Genomic DNA, 12,931 nt, shown 5'->3' on the forward strand with positions numbered 1-12,931 from the left:
TCCCAAACAAGGCTCTTGAATCTATCAGTCCCCCTGAGACCCATGCTTCATCGGGGAAGGGACAAATCCCTCCAGCCCATCCTAGAAATTATTTTCAGAAATGACTAATTTCCCAGATGCGTGGGAAGTTCATCCAAACTCCAAACTGAGTTCAGATTGGACTCCTAGGCTAATAGTGATTATATCATCATCGTACACCAGAACTGTGGGATGTAATCCACTGGGAGCAGTCAAGTACAACATTCCTTGTTTTGCTAGAGTGGACATGCAAGGGAATGTTTGGTCCAGCCAGTCGAAACTTCCTGTTCCTCCTGGCCTGGAACATCCTTCCTTGCATGGGACTAGTGGGTGGGTGTGACCTTTCCAGACCTGGTAAAAGGACAAGTCATGCTGCCACCTTCCTTTCTTCTATCTTCTTTTTTGTTCTGCGAACATCCTGATTCACCTGCCAGCCAGCAGTCCCCCCGGTTATCTCCCATATGGGGTAAACCTGTTTGTACAGGTTTGTAACTTTAAGCCTAAAGGCTGCCTTCGGGGATCACACTGTGCTCTACCTGATCGTGAGTAAACTTACTTTTTATTGCTTATGAATAAGACTGTGGTGTCTTTATTATTTTAGGAGGGATTCAAGGGGTCTTACCAGGAAAATATTAGAACACATTTCAGTCTGGACAAGCCAGACTGAATTGCGTATTGTCTTAAGAAACTCACACGAGTTTGCAACTAGTTTTCTGCCGTGTAAAGGGGAATGGACTCTGCTGAGTAAAGGAACTTGCTAGCGCAAGTTAGGAAGGATACTGATAAACAATATATCCTCTCCTGCCACCCTGAACATTCCCACAAGAGCCAACTGATGAAGCCTTCCTTGGCCTTCAGACTATGACTTTCCTCGACACCACCTCTCATATTGTCTTGCGCTACTGGCTAGAAAGGGAAATGGGTGGCGCTGTGGTCTAAACGACAGAGCCTAGGGCTTGCTGATCAGAAGGTCGGTGGTTCGAATCCCCGCGACGGGGTGAGCTCCTGTTGCTCGGTCCCTGCTCCTGCCAACCTAGCAGTTCAAAAGCACGTCAAAGTGCAAGTAGATAAATAGGTACCGCTCTGGCGGGAAGGTAAACGGCGTTTCCGTGTGCTGCTCTGGTTCGCCAGAAGCGGCTTAGTCATGCTGGCCACATGACCCAGAAGCTGTACGCCGGCTCCCTCGGCCAATAAAGCGAGATGAGCGCCACAACCCCAGAGTCGGCCATGACTGAACCTTTACCTTTACTTGCTAGAAGGCAGCAAGGAGAGCTGCATCCATGGCAATGTGGGTTTCACCTGTACCAAGTCCTGGAGGCCTCTTATGGGCCTGGAGGGTCTGGTCCAGAATTGATCCCTGGGAGACGCTGCCTAAAATTCCAGAGTTGGACCTCCCCCCACAACACACACACTTCAAGAACTTCTAAACCATCCAGACTTGCCCAAATAAGAGAGGAAACCTGGCACCCTCCAGATGTTTGGGTCTGCAGTTCACATCAGTCCCAGTCGGCAGGGCCTATGGGAGTTGTAGTCCAAAATGTCTGAATTTAGGGAAGGGCATCCTCTGGTCTTGATCGCAGAAAGACCACACACATTTATGAGCCTACAAGATTCTGAGCAGCGAGGCTGCAGTCATTCTGCTCCCACTAGTGGGGTGGATGGCATAGCATGGTGAAGAGGAAAGCAATCACTGGGCTAGCAAATCAGTGCCTGTTTCCAAAAGCGTTGTGAAGAATTAGAACTATCAAGCTTGGACAACCTGATCAGAATCACCCACTGAAACCAGGGCAATTAAAGCAGCACGACAGCCTATATCTGTTCTGTACACTGCCCTCCCAAAAGCACATAACCTGGTCCAGCGATTCATGCACATGGCATTGGCTATGAACAAGGATCTGAGAGGGGGATCACCCAGCAGATTTATTTATTTCATAACATTTATATATTGCTTGATTGTAAAAAAGCAGAGCAAAGCAGATGGTAAGTGAAATTAGATTTTATATCAGTCATGTCTTGGGGAAGGGCGAATGTGACTGGTACAAATACAACTGACCACAGCCATGTTTGAAGATGCAAGTGAATCCATCTGCTGCTCCAGATGCTGATTCCAGGGTCTTTTAACTACACAAGGCACCACACTGTGCCTGGGGACCTGCTCCAGCACCGTGGCCAGAGAAGGATGATACAATAAAGGAAATCAGGGGTGATTAAAGGGACTCCTCTTACCTGTTTCTTCCAGAGTCCCTGAACCCTTTTGCAAATGGATTCCGGTCAATTTTTAATCGTGTAATCTGTAACAGAATGTAAATTAACTTAGATTCTATGGAGAATATTTCATTCCTTAACACTTTGCATAACTTTGATCATTCCACGATTACTCTTCTTTTCATTGGTACTTCATGCCATTTCACACTGCCCCCCAGTTAAACAGTTTGCAGTTGAGTTAGGGGCATGCGCAATGAATGATTGCTTCCATAAACGGTAAATTAACAGTTCTATGTCACTGTAAATTCTGGGTTGCGTTCAATTGCATTTTATTCAGAATTAAATTACACACACACCTTGTATTGCATATTGTGTGTGGTGTGTGCGTGTATTTGTTTCTTCAACTTGTAAATCAGCTATCCCTGATCAATACCCCTTGCTCTTCCTAAAATCCCATGTCGCTTATGAGACCTTTAGGAATCCCTGCCACCTTCATCTACAGCACTGTTTCCCAAACTTGGGCCTCCAGCTGTTTTTTGGACTACAAGTCCCATCATCCCTAGCTAGCAGGACCAGTGGTCAGTGATGATGGGAACTGTAGCCCAAAACAGCTGGAAACTCAAGTTTGGGAAACACTGATCTATAGCTAAAATGAAGACTGCATTTGCTCTCACCTAACCAGATTTAACCTTCCCTCCACTCCTTTTATCATTTCTCCTTGAGTTGAAATGCTGTGTCGGCTTTTAGGAGGTTATGATAGCAAATCTCAGAAAAGCATTCTATCTTCAAAGCTGCAATTGGTGTTTCTAGATTTCCATCTCTCTCATATCTTGGTATTTGTTTTTCCAACTACAGTGAGCTCAGGAAAGCAGGAAAGTACACTCAGTCCTTTGCACGTCAGCTGTTTCTGGGAGAATGGCAAAGTTCACAGACGGCAATTCCTACTTTAGCCTGTCCTGTTCAGGAATTTGCTGAACAATGCCCGATGGTGTTAAAACTGGAACCAACATACATTACTTTGTAGGATCTATAGTACAGGGCAAAGAGTTTTGATCTTGTCAGGGGACCGAGTAAAGAAAACAGATTGTGCTTTCATATGCTTTAAGCTACATACTATGTAATGACACTGTGCATCTTACATTGCAGCTGGTTGACCTCACAAGAGAGAGATTTCATGAAGAATTTGGGAGAAGAAAACAGATACCCATTATGAGGAAAGCCTGGTCTCAGCCCTTGAACACTTCTCTGTGTTTTCCTGAGTTCCTAACGCGAACAATTTTTTAATAGCTGTGTAAGTAGCTTAAAGTCATAAAGTTGCAGAAAGGGTTTCTTTGTCTTCTGCAAAATTCAGCGTGTATTTACGATTTTGAGATTTGAAATATACATATGTAGTCGAAACACTGTTGGGCTATCTTGACATTAATGTTAGCTCGGTTCCTACTGGAATTCTTCCAAAGACTTAATATTTCCATATCAACAGCCTGTAAACTCAACTGTCCATGTTGCAAATCTCCTTCTGTTCCTGATTTATGACAAATTCTGTTCCTCTGTGGAATTTGTGTGTGGGGTTTTTTTTCCACAAGTTGGGTTACACCACCTGTCTTTTCCTTCAAAGCTAACTTATGTTGTCATTTTCGCTTGCTCTGCTGACTTATTGCTGAGACCACCACTCTGCTCATGCATTGTAACAGCACTTGGCTTGTTGTGACATTTTTGCTGATAGACTTCTTTATAAATGTATTAATTAGTGGGCCATAGTTTGGCACAGACAGCATAGCTTTCATTTAAGAGCAGATCGAAACCTGTTTGGCGGTTAACAGATGGGCTGCTAGAGCATCTTTTCCATTACCTGCTGGTTTTGGTAAGCAGTGACGGTGGTAAAGACAGTCTCTGGGAAGTTGAAGGTTTTCACCCCATCACCTGTGGGAACTGGCTTCGTGGGAGACAGGTCACTGCTGAAGTCTTTGCGGATAACATGGACGCGGGGCTGATACTTGTGCATTGAGTGCAGGATTATCTTTGGGAAAACAGAGGAAAGGCAAGGGATATTTACCGTATTTTTTGCTCTATAAGACTCACTTTTTCCCTCCTGAAAAGTAAGGGGAAATGTGTGTGCATCTTATGGAGCGAATGCAGGCTGCGCGGCTATCCCAGAAGCTAGAACAGTGAGAGGGATCGATGTGCAGCGCTCCCTCTTGCTGTTCTAGCTTCTGGCTTAGCCCCTCAGTCCCTTCCCCCACCTCCCGGAAAAGCCCCCAAGAGCCGCGCTCCATTTAAAGAGCCGCGCGGAGCATGTGTGCGGCTCTTTGGGGCTTTTCCCCAAGGAAAAAAAGCCTGCAAGCGCTGCACACACGCTCCATGCGGCTTGTGAAAGAGAGCGCTGAGGAGAGCCTGGGATGCATACAGGCTCTGCTCAGCACTTCCTTTAAGGAATATTTTTTTCCTTGCATTTCCCCTCTAAAAAATAGGTGCGTCTTATGGAGCGAAAAATACGGTACTTGAAATGCATCATTCTAAAAATTTCAGAGCTGATATTTGGGGCTGGGTACTGAACAAATGACTCCCAAACTAGTAGCCTGATAAGGATATAATTATATAATAATAATCCCCCCACCCATCTGGCTGGGTTGCCCCAACCACTCTGGGCAGCTTCCAACACATATAAAAACATAGTAAAATATCAAACATTAAAAACTTCCTGATACAGGATGGCCACCTTCAGATGTCTTCTAAATGTCAGATAGTTGTTTATTTGCTTGACATCTGATGGGACGGCGTTCCACAGGGTGGGCGCCACTACCGAGAAGGCCCTCTGTCTTCTTGCAGTGAGAGAACCGCCAGAAGGCCCTCAGAGGTGGACCTCAGCGTCCGGGCTGAATGATGGGGGTGGAGACGCTTTAAAGGTCAGCACCAACACTTGGAATTGTGCTCAGAAACATACTGAGAGGCTGCATAGATCTTTTAGAACCGGTGTTTTATGTTCCCTGCAGTCACTCCCAGTCCCCAGTGGAGCTACAGTGGTACCTCTGGATGCAAACAGGATCCGTTCCGGAGCCCCGTTCGCATCCTGAAGTGAACGTAACACGCGACTGCACGTCTGTGCATGCACGGGTCATGTTTCGCCGCGTCTGCACATGCGCGAGCGGCAAAACCCAGAAGTAACGCATTCCATTTCTTCCAGGTTGCCGTGGAGCGCAACCCGAAAATGCTTAACCTGACATGTATTCATCCCGAGGTATGACTGTAGTCCCTAAACCTTCTTACCATTGGTTGCCAGTGTCCAGGGTGGGACAGCATGCATACACTGGGCAGGGGGACACCAGCCCAGTCCTCACTGCCAGAATGACCCCACCCCCACTGGAGCAAAGCAGGGCTTCCCTGAGCAACCTTCTCACCCATGCGGGGGGAGTCCAACCGGCTGACATAACCCTTGGTGGCTGGAAAGGAGCACTGGGCTAGGCCTGCATGGGGGCACCCCCCACATACACGCACACTGTGCTCCTGCCTTCCTATGGCCCTGCAAGAAGAGCAGAAAGCTGCACCTTGAAGGCAGTGGTAGAGCAAGCTGATCGGGCATCTGGGGTGGTGCATGTACCCACGGGGCTTCCAATGAGCCTGCCTGCCTCCTCCCACTCAGCCGCCCTACAGCTGAGGGAGAGGCAGTGGGGGGACCGTTTGGGGCAGTGCACAGCCTGCGGGCACCCAAGTCACCGCATCACTCCCAGGAGAGACGCATGGCTGGGGCATGCTGCAGGCCCCACGGTAAGTGCCGCCCGGCATTTTGTCATCTCAGTGGTGACACCCGGGGCGACCCGCCCCCACGCACCCCCTTCCTCTGCCCCTGCTTGGAGGAAGGGCTTTGCGCTAAGGAAGACATGTAATATGTGGTGCCCAGAGCTGAAAGGGGCAGGTCTGAAGCAAAAGGCTGGTGAAAAGGGAATGTGCTTCTTAATAACTTACATGGCCTTGGTCGTCTAGCTCGTTGTTGGTCAGTTTGAGTTTATCAAAACTGACAACCTGCCGCATCCAGGTGTCCCCAGATGCCAGCGAGTCGGGGTGAATATAAACCCTTGGAGGCACAGGGGAGTCCGCGTTGCCTGCTACCATCCACTTGGAGCTGTGATACACATACCTGCGAGAAACGAGGATGTGAGAAAGGAGGCTTTATTAGTCAAAGTGCAGACACAGACAACACCTGTAGTCCCCCTCCCGTTAAGAGCTTTCCTTCTGCACTCACCCAACAGCGTTCAGGCTCAGATTATACACACAGGAAGGAAACCGTGTGCTTCATCTTTAATGGAAACCAGATGATACCTGGAACCAGTTCCTCCCTTTTGGATCTCTATTAATCCTCTTTTCCAATTACTGTCCCTAGAAAACTTTGCACATGGGACAGACTAATTGGTTAACCCTACTAATCCACAGATGAAAGCCTTTAGAGATATAATAGGAATATTTCATTACTTGCAGATGACTCTTCTAACACACTCTGCACCTGCAAATGCCATTTGCTTCTCAGTTTACATGGCGGAGGTCCCATGATTTCATCTCTAAAAATCCTTAGTTCAGACTCCATTTCGGTGTGCTGCAACACTGGCCATGAACATTTTTGTGTCCACCCTGTTATCTTGATCGTAATCTGCCTCAACTGTTTTTAATATAGTATATTTAAATTGTTCTAACCCGCCCATAGATCTCAGGGTGAAGGGCGAGTAAAAATATATATAACTGATGAAGAGGATAGCAAGCTGAAAGTTTTCTATTCAGTGAAAGTTACTAACATCAGAATCCGCACCCAAAATCTGCTGGGATGAGAGAGATTGGAATTGGCAGGTCTTGGGCTTTCCCAGCTGAGCCAGAGCTCAGCCAAGCTTACACCAGAGTGAGACCCTCACACCAGTTGTGCTGGAGATAAGGTAAAGGTAAAGGTACCCCTGCCCGTACGGGCCAGTCGTGTCCGACTCTGGGGTTGCGCGCCCATCTCGCTTAAGAGGCCGGGGGTCAGCGCTGTCTGCAGACACTTCCGGGTCACGTGGCCAGCGTGACAAGCTGCATCTGGCGAGCCAGCGCAGCACACGGAAACGCCGTTTACCTTCCCGCTAGTAAGCGGTCCCTATTTATCTACTTGCACCCAGGGGTGCTTTTGAACTGCTAGGTTGGCAGGCGCTGGGACTGAGCAACGGGAGCGCACCCCGCCGCGGGGATTCGAACCGCCGACCTGACGATCGGCAAGCCCTAGGCGCTGAGGTTTTACCCACAGCGCCACCCGCGTCCCGTGCTGGAGATACACTTGTATAAATATACACCTTGGCTGAATGACGACTCAGCCAATGGAACTTAAGGCAACATGACCTATGCTGGTGTAAGTCCCCAAATAGGGGGCGTGGCTGGGATGGGACCAGGAGAAAATTACACCTGTTCCAAAGCCATACTCCTGATCAGAGTATGAAATCAAATCAAATCAAAATCTTTGCCAGCATAAGGTAAAAGCACCTACATACATAAGTAAAGGTAAAGGTAAAGGGACCCATTAGGTCCAGTCGTGACCGACTCTGGGGTTGCGGCACTCATCTCACTTTACTGGCCGAGGGAGCCGGCGTACAGCTTCCGGGTCATGTGGCCAGCAGGACTAAGCCACTTCTGGCGAAGCAGAGCAGCGCACGGAAGCGCCGTTTACCTTCCCGCCAGAGCAGTACCTATTTATCTACTTGCACTTTGATGTACTTTCAAACCGCTAGGTTGGCAGGAGGTGGGAAAGAGCAACGGGAGCTCACCCCGTCGCGGGGATTCGAAATCCTAGGCTCTGTGGTTTAACCCACAGCGCCACCTGAGAGCATGCTAAATAAGCAACAGGGCAACTATAGAGGTAGGGGGTACACATACCCGTTCTCTCAATTATGATAGTCCAGAATAAAATCAAAGCATGTAAGGTACATAAATCAAACAAAATATAATCTTCGTAGCGGTGAACCTTCAGTTGTGTGGCACACACCTTCCTCCGATATATGTCAATCATAGCAGCACAATATCTGGCGACGGGGTCTGTTATATCAGGGTTTACATCTTGGAACAGTAAAGAGATAGAGAACTGCTCTGTGTATCCTGGGAATTTGTGTATTATTGGCAGAATGAAGCTGGCACGTATATTTGTATAATACTGGCAGGTGGGGGGGGGGACATATTCAATTGTTTCTGTTTGCTCAGAGCCACAGGGGAGGAGAATGAATTAGGAGTTACTTGCAGCAAGGCAAGCAGTGCTATTTTCTTTAAAAAAATGTTTAGAGGTACTCTCATTTTCCTACTCATATTGAAATACTGCCCCTCAATGAGGCCAAACTTAGATTCACAAAATGTTTAGGGGTATGCGTACCCCTGTGTCCCCCCAGAAAAAAAGCACTGAAGTGTCAGGGAATGGGCAGAGGAGGAATGGTGGAGGAGGAAAAGGAAGACAGTATAGATTTATAACGGGGGTTTGAAGAAGGTTGCAGCTCAGAGGCAGATGAGGGGGAAAGTTGGGAAATCTTGGGAGAGCCAGAGGAACACCTGGGTGACACCTTGTCATTAGATAGCATCCCAGACCCTCTATCTCCCAGAATCTGGTGAGTCTTAAAAGTAGGAGATCAAAAAGCTCAAAGACAGAGGACAATTAGTGGCACCCGCAGAGGAGCTGATGAGGAAGTGGGAGAGACGGGGTGTGGAGATTCACTCAGGACAACTCCATTATCCAAGAGGCTGGGTTCTATAGCCTCTCTCTGTAAAGATTTAAATAAAAAAGGACTGTAAGAAACTTTCCCTTGTCTTTATACTTTCCCAGGCAACAAGCTGGGAGCTGCTGACGGCATCCTGACAGTAAGTTAGGACAATCTAAGGTCTGCCAGTTCCCTATAGTTAGAATTGTGTGTGTCAGGTCTACATTACTGGACCTAATGCTCCCTTAGGCCCAAATTTATATGGCTGTAAATCTATCTATCCATCTGTTGTTGTTGTTGTTAGTGCTTTTTTCTGGGGAGACGCAGGGGTACACATACCCCTAAACATTTTGTGAATCTAAGTTTGGCCTCATTGAGGGGCAGTATTTCAATATGAGTAGGAAAATGAGAATATCCCTAAACATTTTTAAACAAAAAAGCAGTGATGATGATGATGATTTTATATACGTGTGTGTGAGAGAGAGAGTGTGTGCACACTATTTTTTAACCAGGTGTGTTATGGCACACTCCAATACACATCCAAGCATTTCTCTTCTTTTTTAAAAAGCAATTCTGACCCTTTTGGGTCTGGCGCTGAGCTTTCCCTCTTGCTTGCTCAGGCTCTCTGATTCTCAATGGAGCACTTAGTTAATAGTTCCCATTCTTTAGCAGCTCTTACCTGTACCTCTTGTTATCCACAGGGACTATGTCCATGGCAATGTAATACTGCTGATGGGGGTCCAGTCCGGTAATCTTCACTCTCATTGCAGGAAACATTCTCCTAGAAATATGAAGGTTGAAAAGGAAGGAGGAAAGTCGTCAACGTAATCATCCTGATGAGCCTAAGAGAGCTGCTCTGTTGAGACAGAACTGTCCAGGGGCCTACAGATTATGGCTGGGCTCGGTGACAAAGTATTAGTTTCTATCAGCAACCTGTGAAGTTCATTCCCCGCTATAAAGTGCCTCTTAATTCACACACTTGCTCCATGTGCATTGTCTTTTTGTGTGTGCCCATACTTTGTTGCTGAGAGTTCTGCCTACAGAAAGTGGCAGGAAATCCTCAGAACTGAGACTCTTGACAGTGTTAGGTAAGAAGAGCACTCTACACTTACGGAGGAGGTCCTTAGCTCAGTGATAGAGCACATGTCAGGGAAAATGGAAAAAATCCATTTAAAACTGAATCTATCAAATTCCAAAATACCATGAGACTCTTAATCTCAGCTTTGTGGGTTCAAGTCCCACATTGGGCAAATGATTCCGGCATTGCAGGGGCTTTGACTAGATGACCTTTGTGGTTCCTTCCAACATCAAACATTAAAAACTTCCCTAAACAGGGCTGCCTTCAGATGTCTACTAAAAGTCAGATAGTTGTTCATTTCCTTGACATCTGATGGGAGGGCGTTCCACAGGACGGGTGCCACTACCGAGAAAGCCCTCTGCCTGGTTCCCTATAACCTCACTTCTTGCAGTGAGGGAACCGCCAGAAGGTCCTCAGAGCTGGACCTCAGTGTCCGGGCAGAACGATGGGGGTGGAGACACTCCTTCAGAAATGCAGGGCCAAAGCTGTTTAGGGCTTTAAAGGTCAGCACCAACACTTTGAATTGTGCTTGGAAATGTAAAAAGCATAACAAAACATCAAACATTAAAAGCTTCCTGATACAGGGCTTCCTTCAGATGTCTTCTAATAGTTGTGTAGTTCTTTATCTCCTTGACATCCAATGCTATGATTTCTATGATTCTATAAGACCCAAAACACAGCCATCCTGCAAAAATTCACATTTATCCGAATTTTGTGATGCAGTTCCCCAACCAATCATAGAATTGCAGAGTTGAAAGGGACCCAAAGGATCATCTAGTCATATCCCTTGAAAGGCAGTAATCTCAACTAAGGCACCCATCACAGAAATGCATTTGCTAGGGGGTAAGTGTGCAGAAAAATTAGTACAGTAGTACTTCTGGTTACGTAACCCTCTGGTTACATAACCTTCAGGATGCGAAAGCGGCAAACCCTGTAGTATTTTACCGGGTTTTGCCATGTGCGCATGCGCAGAAGTGGTCTACCACCGTGCGCACATGTGCAGAAGCAGTCCTCAGGTTGCAGAAACCTCGGGATCCGACCGGAGGCACCACTGTATATTGGTGAAAATAGTGCACAAAATTACATCATATCAGAAGAAAATGCTTGCAAAAAAAGTGTACATCAGTCAAAACTGGCAGCAAAAGTGTGTTTATTAGGAGAAATTTGCACTAAAATGCTAAAGAATTTTCATGAGGATTTTTTTAAAAAATCACAAGTTCCTGCAGAAATGTGGAGAGCTGATTAGGAAAACTGAGAACTAAAACCATTTCTAAGCACACGCTTTGCGTGCGAAAGGTCCAAGGTTTACATTCCCTGGAAGTTCAAGGCTCCAGGTAGGGATGGCAGGGTTCCCTGCCTGAAATCTTGAGGAGCTGCTGACAGTTGGTGACAATTATACAAGGCGAGATGGACCAGTGGTCTGAATTGGTATAAAGTAACTATCTAAGAAGGACCATAAAGAAGGCTGATCGCTGAAGAATTGATGCTTTTGAATTCTGGTGCTGGAGGAGACTCTTGAGAGCCCCATGGACTGCAAGAAGATCAAACCTCTCCATTCTGAAGGAAATCAGCACTGAGTGCTCACTGGAAGGACAGATCCTGAAGCTGAGGCTCCAGTACTTTGGCCACCTCAGGAGAAGAGAAGACTCCCTGGAAAAGACCCTGATGTTGGGAAAGATGGAGGGCACAAGGAGAAGGGGACGACAGAGGACGAGAAGGTTGGATAGTGTTCTCGAAGCTACCAGCATGAGTTTGACCAAACTGTGGGAGGCAGTGGAAGGCAGGAGTGCCTGGCGTGCTCTGGTCCAGGGGGTCACGAAGAGTCGGACACGACTAAAGGACTCAACAACAACAACTATCTAAGCTTCTATGTTCTTTATCAACACGACAAAGCGTTTCACTATTTTGGCAATATGCTACCTATCTCTTCAATAACTAAATGTAACTAACCTGAATTTGGAACGGCTAATTTCCTCCTGGAATGTTTTATGTCAAGTTGCACATTTTTTAAAAAGTTCTGCGACACAGAGCCTGAACAAGGTCTTCCACTGTAGATATAAATTTGTAGAAACACCGGCCAATACATTCCGTTTGCTGCACAAATCCTTTCTTAGCTGTGAGTTTATAAATCCACCACATATTAAATAAAAACTATCCATCCCCACATGGTATCAATATAACTCAGACAAGACTAGTCATGCTTTAGTCAAAAGGCAGGAAATTACCTTCATACAGAGCACAACAAACATCAAGAAAGTGAACCACAGGTTTCAGGTCATATCATACATGATACGCTTGTGTGATGATGGAATTGCAAGTGAACCTCTTAGAAAAAAACATGTACCTATTTTAGAGATGGGGGTACATACCACCCAAGCCTGAAATGACAATTCACATGGTTTTATATAGCCTTCTCTATCATGCACAGACAGGCATCATACAATCAGCGATAAAACTCATACACTCTCCTATCAAACGCTGGGGACAAACTGGATGCCTTGTGCACCGACCACTTTTAAGAATGTCAAAGGCATTTGGCTGGCACTGCTACTGAGGCATTTGGAGACATTTTATTGTTCTACAATAATAATAATTTATTATTTATACCCTGCCAATCTGACTGGGTTTCCCCAGCCACTCTGGGCAGCTGCCAATAAAATATTAAAAACATGATAAAACATCAAACATTAAAAACTTCCCTAAACAGGGCTGCCTTCTGGTGTCTTCTAAAAATCAGATATTTGTTTATTTCCTTGACATCCAATGGGAGGGCGTTCCACAGGGAGGGAAGAACACCCCCCCCCCCACGTTTCCCCTAATTCATTGTCTAAATGAATTCATCCTAAATTAACCCTCAGTCCACTCATTTCCTCTGTGCAAATAAGGCACCCCCCATCTCTTTCTCTCCCCCAGGATCATGCCATACACACACACACTCCAG

The 12,931-nt window shown here is 46.4% G+C and overlaps 1 protein-coding gene across 1 annotated transcript in view; it reads right to left on the reverse strand.

The window, feature by feature from the left end:
• Positions 1-12,931, reverse strand: part of TBX15 (T-box transcription factor 15) — a 105,613-nt gene that overhangs the window by 25,440 nt on the left and 67,242 nt on the right. The window contains exons 3-6 of the mRNA XM_079960275.1: positions 9,592-9,693; positions 6,184-6,355; positions 4,073-4,240; positions 2,245-2,309 (exon numbers count right to left, since the gene is read on the reverse strand). Of these exons, the coding sequence (XP_079816401.1) occupies positions 2,245-2,309; positions 4,073-4,240; positions 6,184-6,355; positions 9,592-9,693 (507 nt within the window). The remainder of the gene's footprint in view (positions 1-2,244; positions 2,310-4,072; positions 4,241-6,183; positions 6,356-9,591; positions 9,694-12,931) is intronic.

Source organism: Podarcis cretensis (assembly GCF_951804945.1).
Source record: "Podarcis cretensis genome assembly, chromosome: 17".
Taxonomy (NCBI): domain Eukaryota; kingdom Metazoa; phylum Chordata; class Lepidosauria; order Squamata; family Lacertidae; genus Podarcis; species Podarcis cretensis.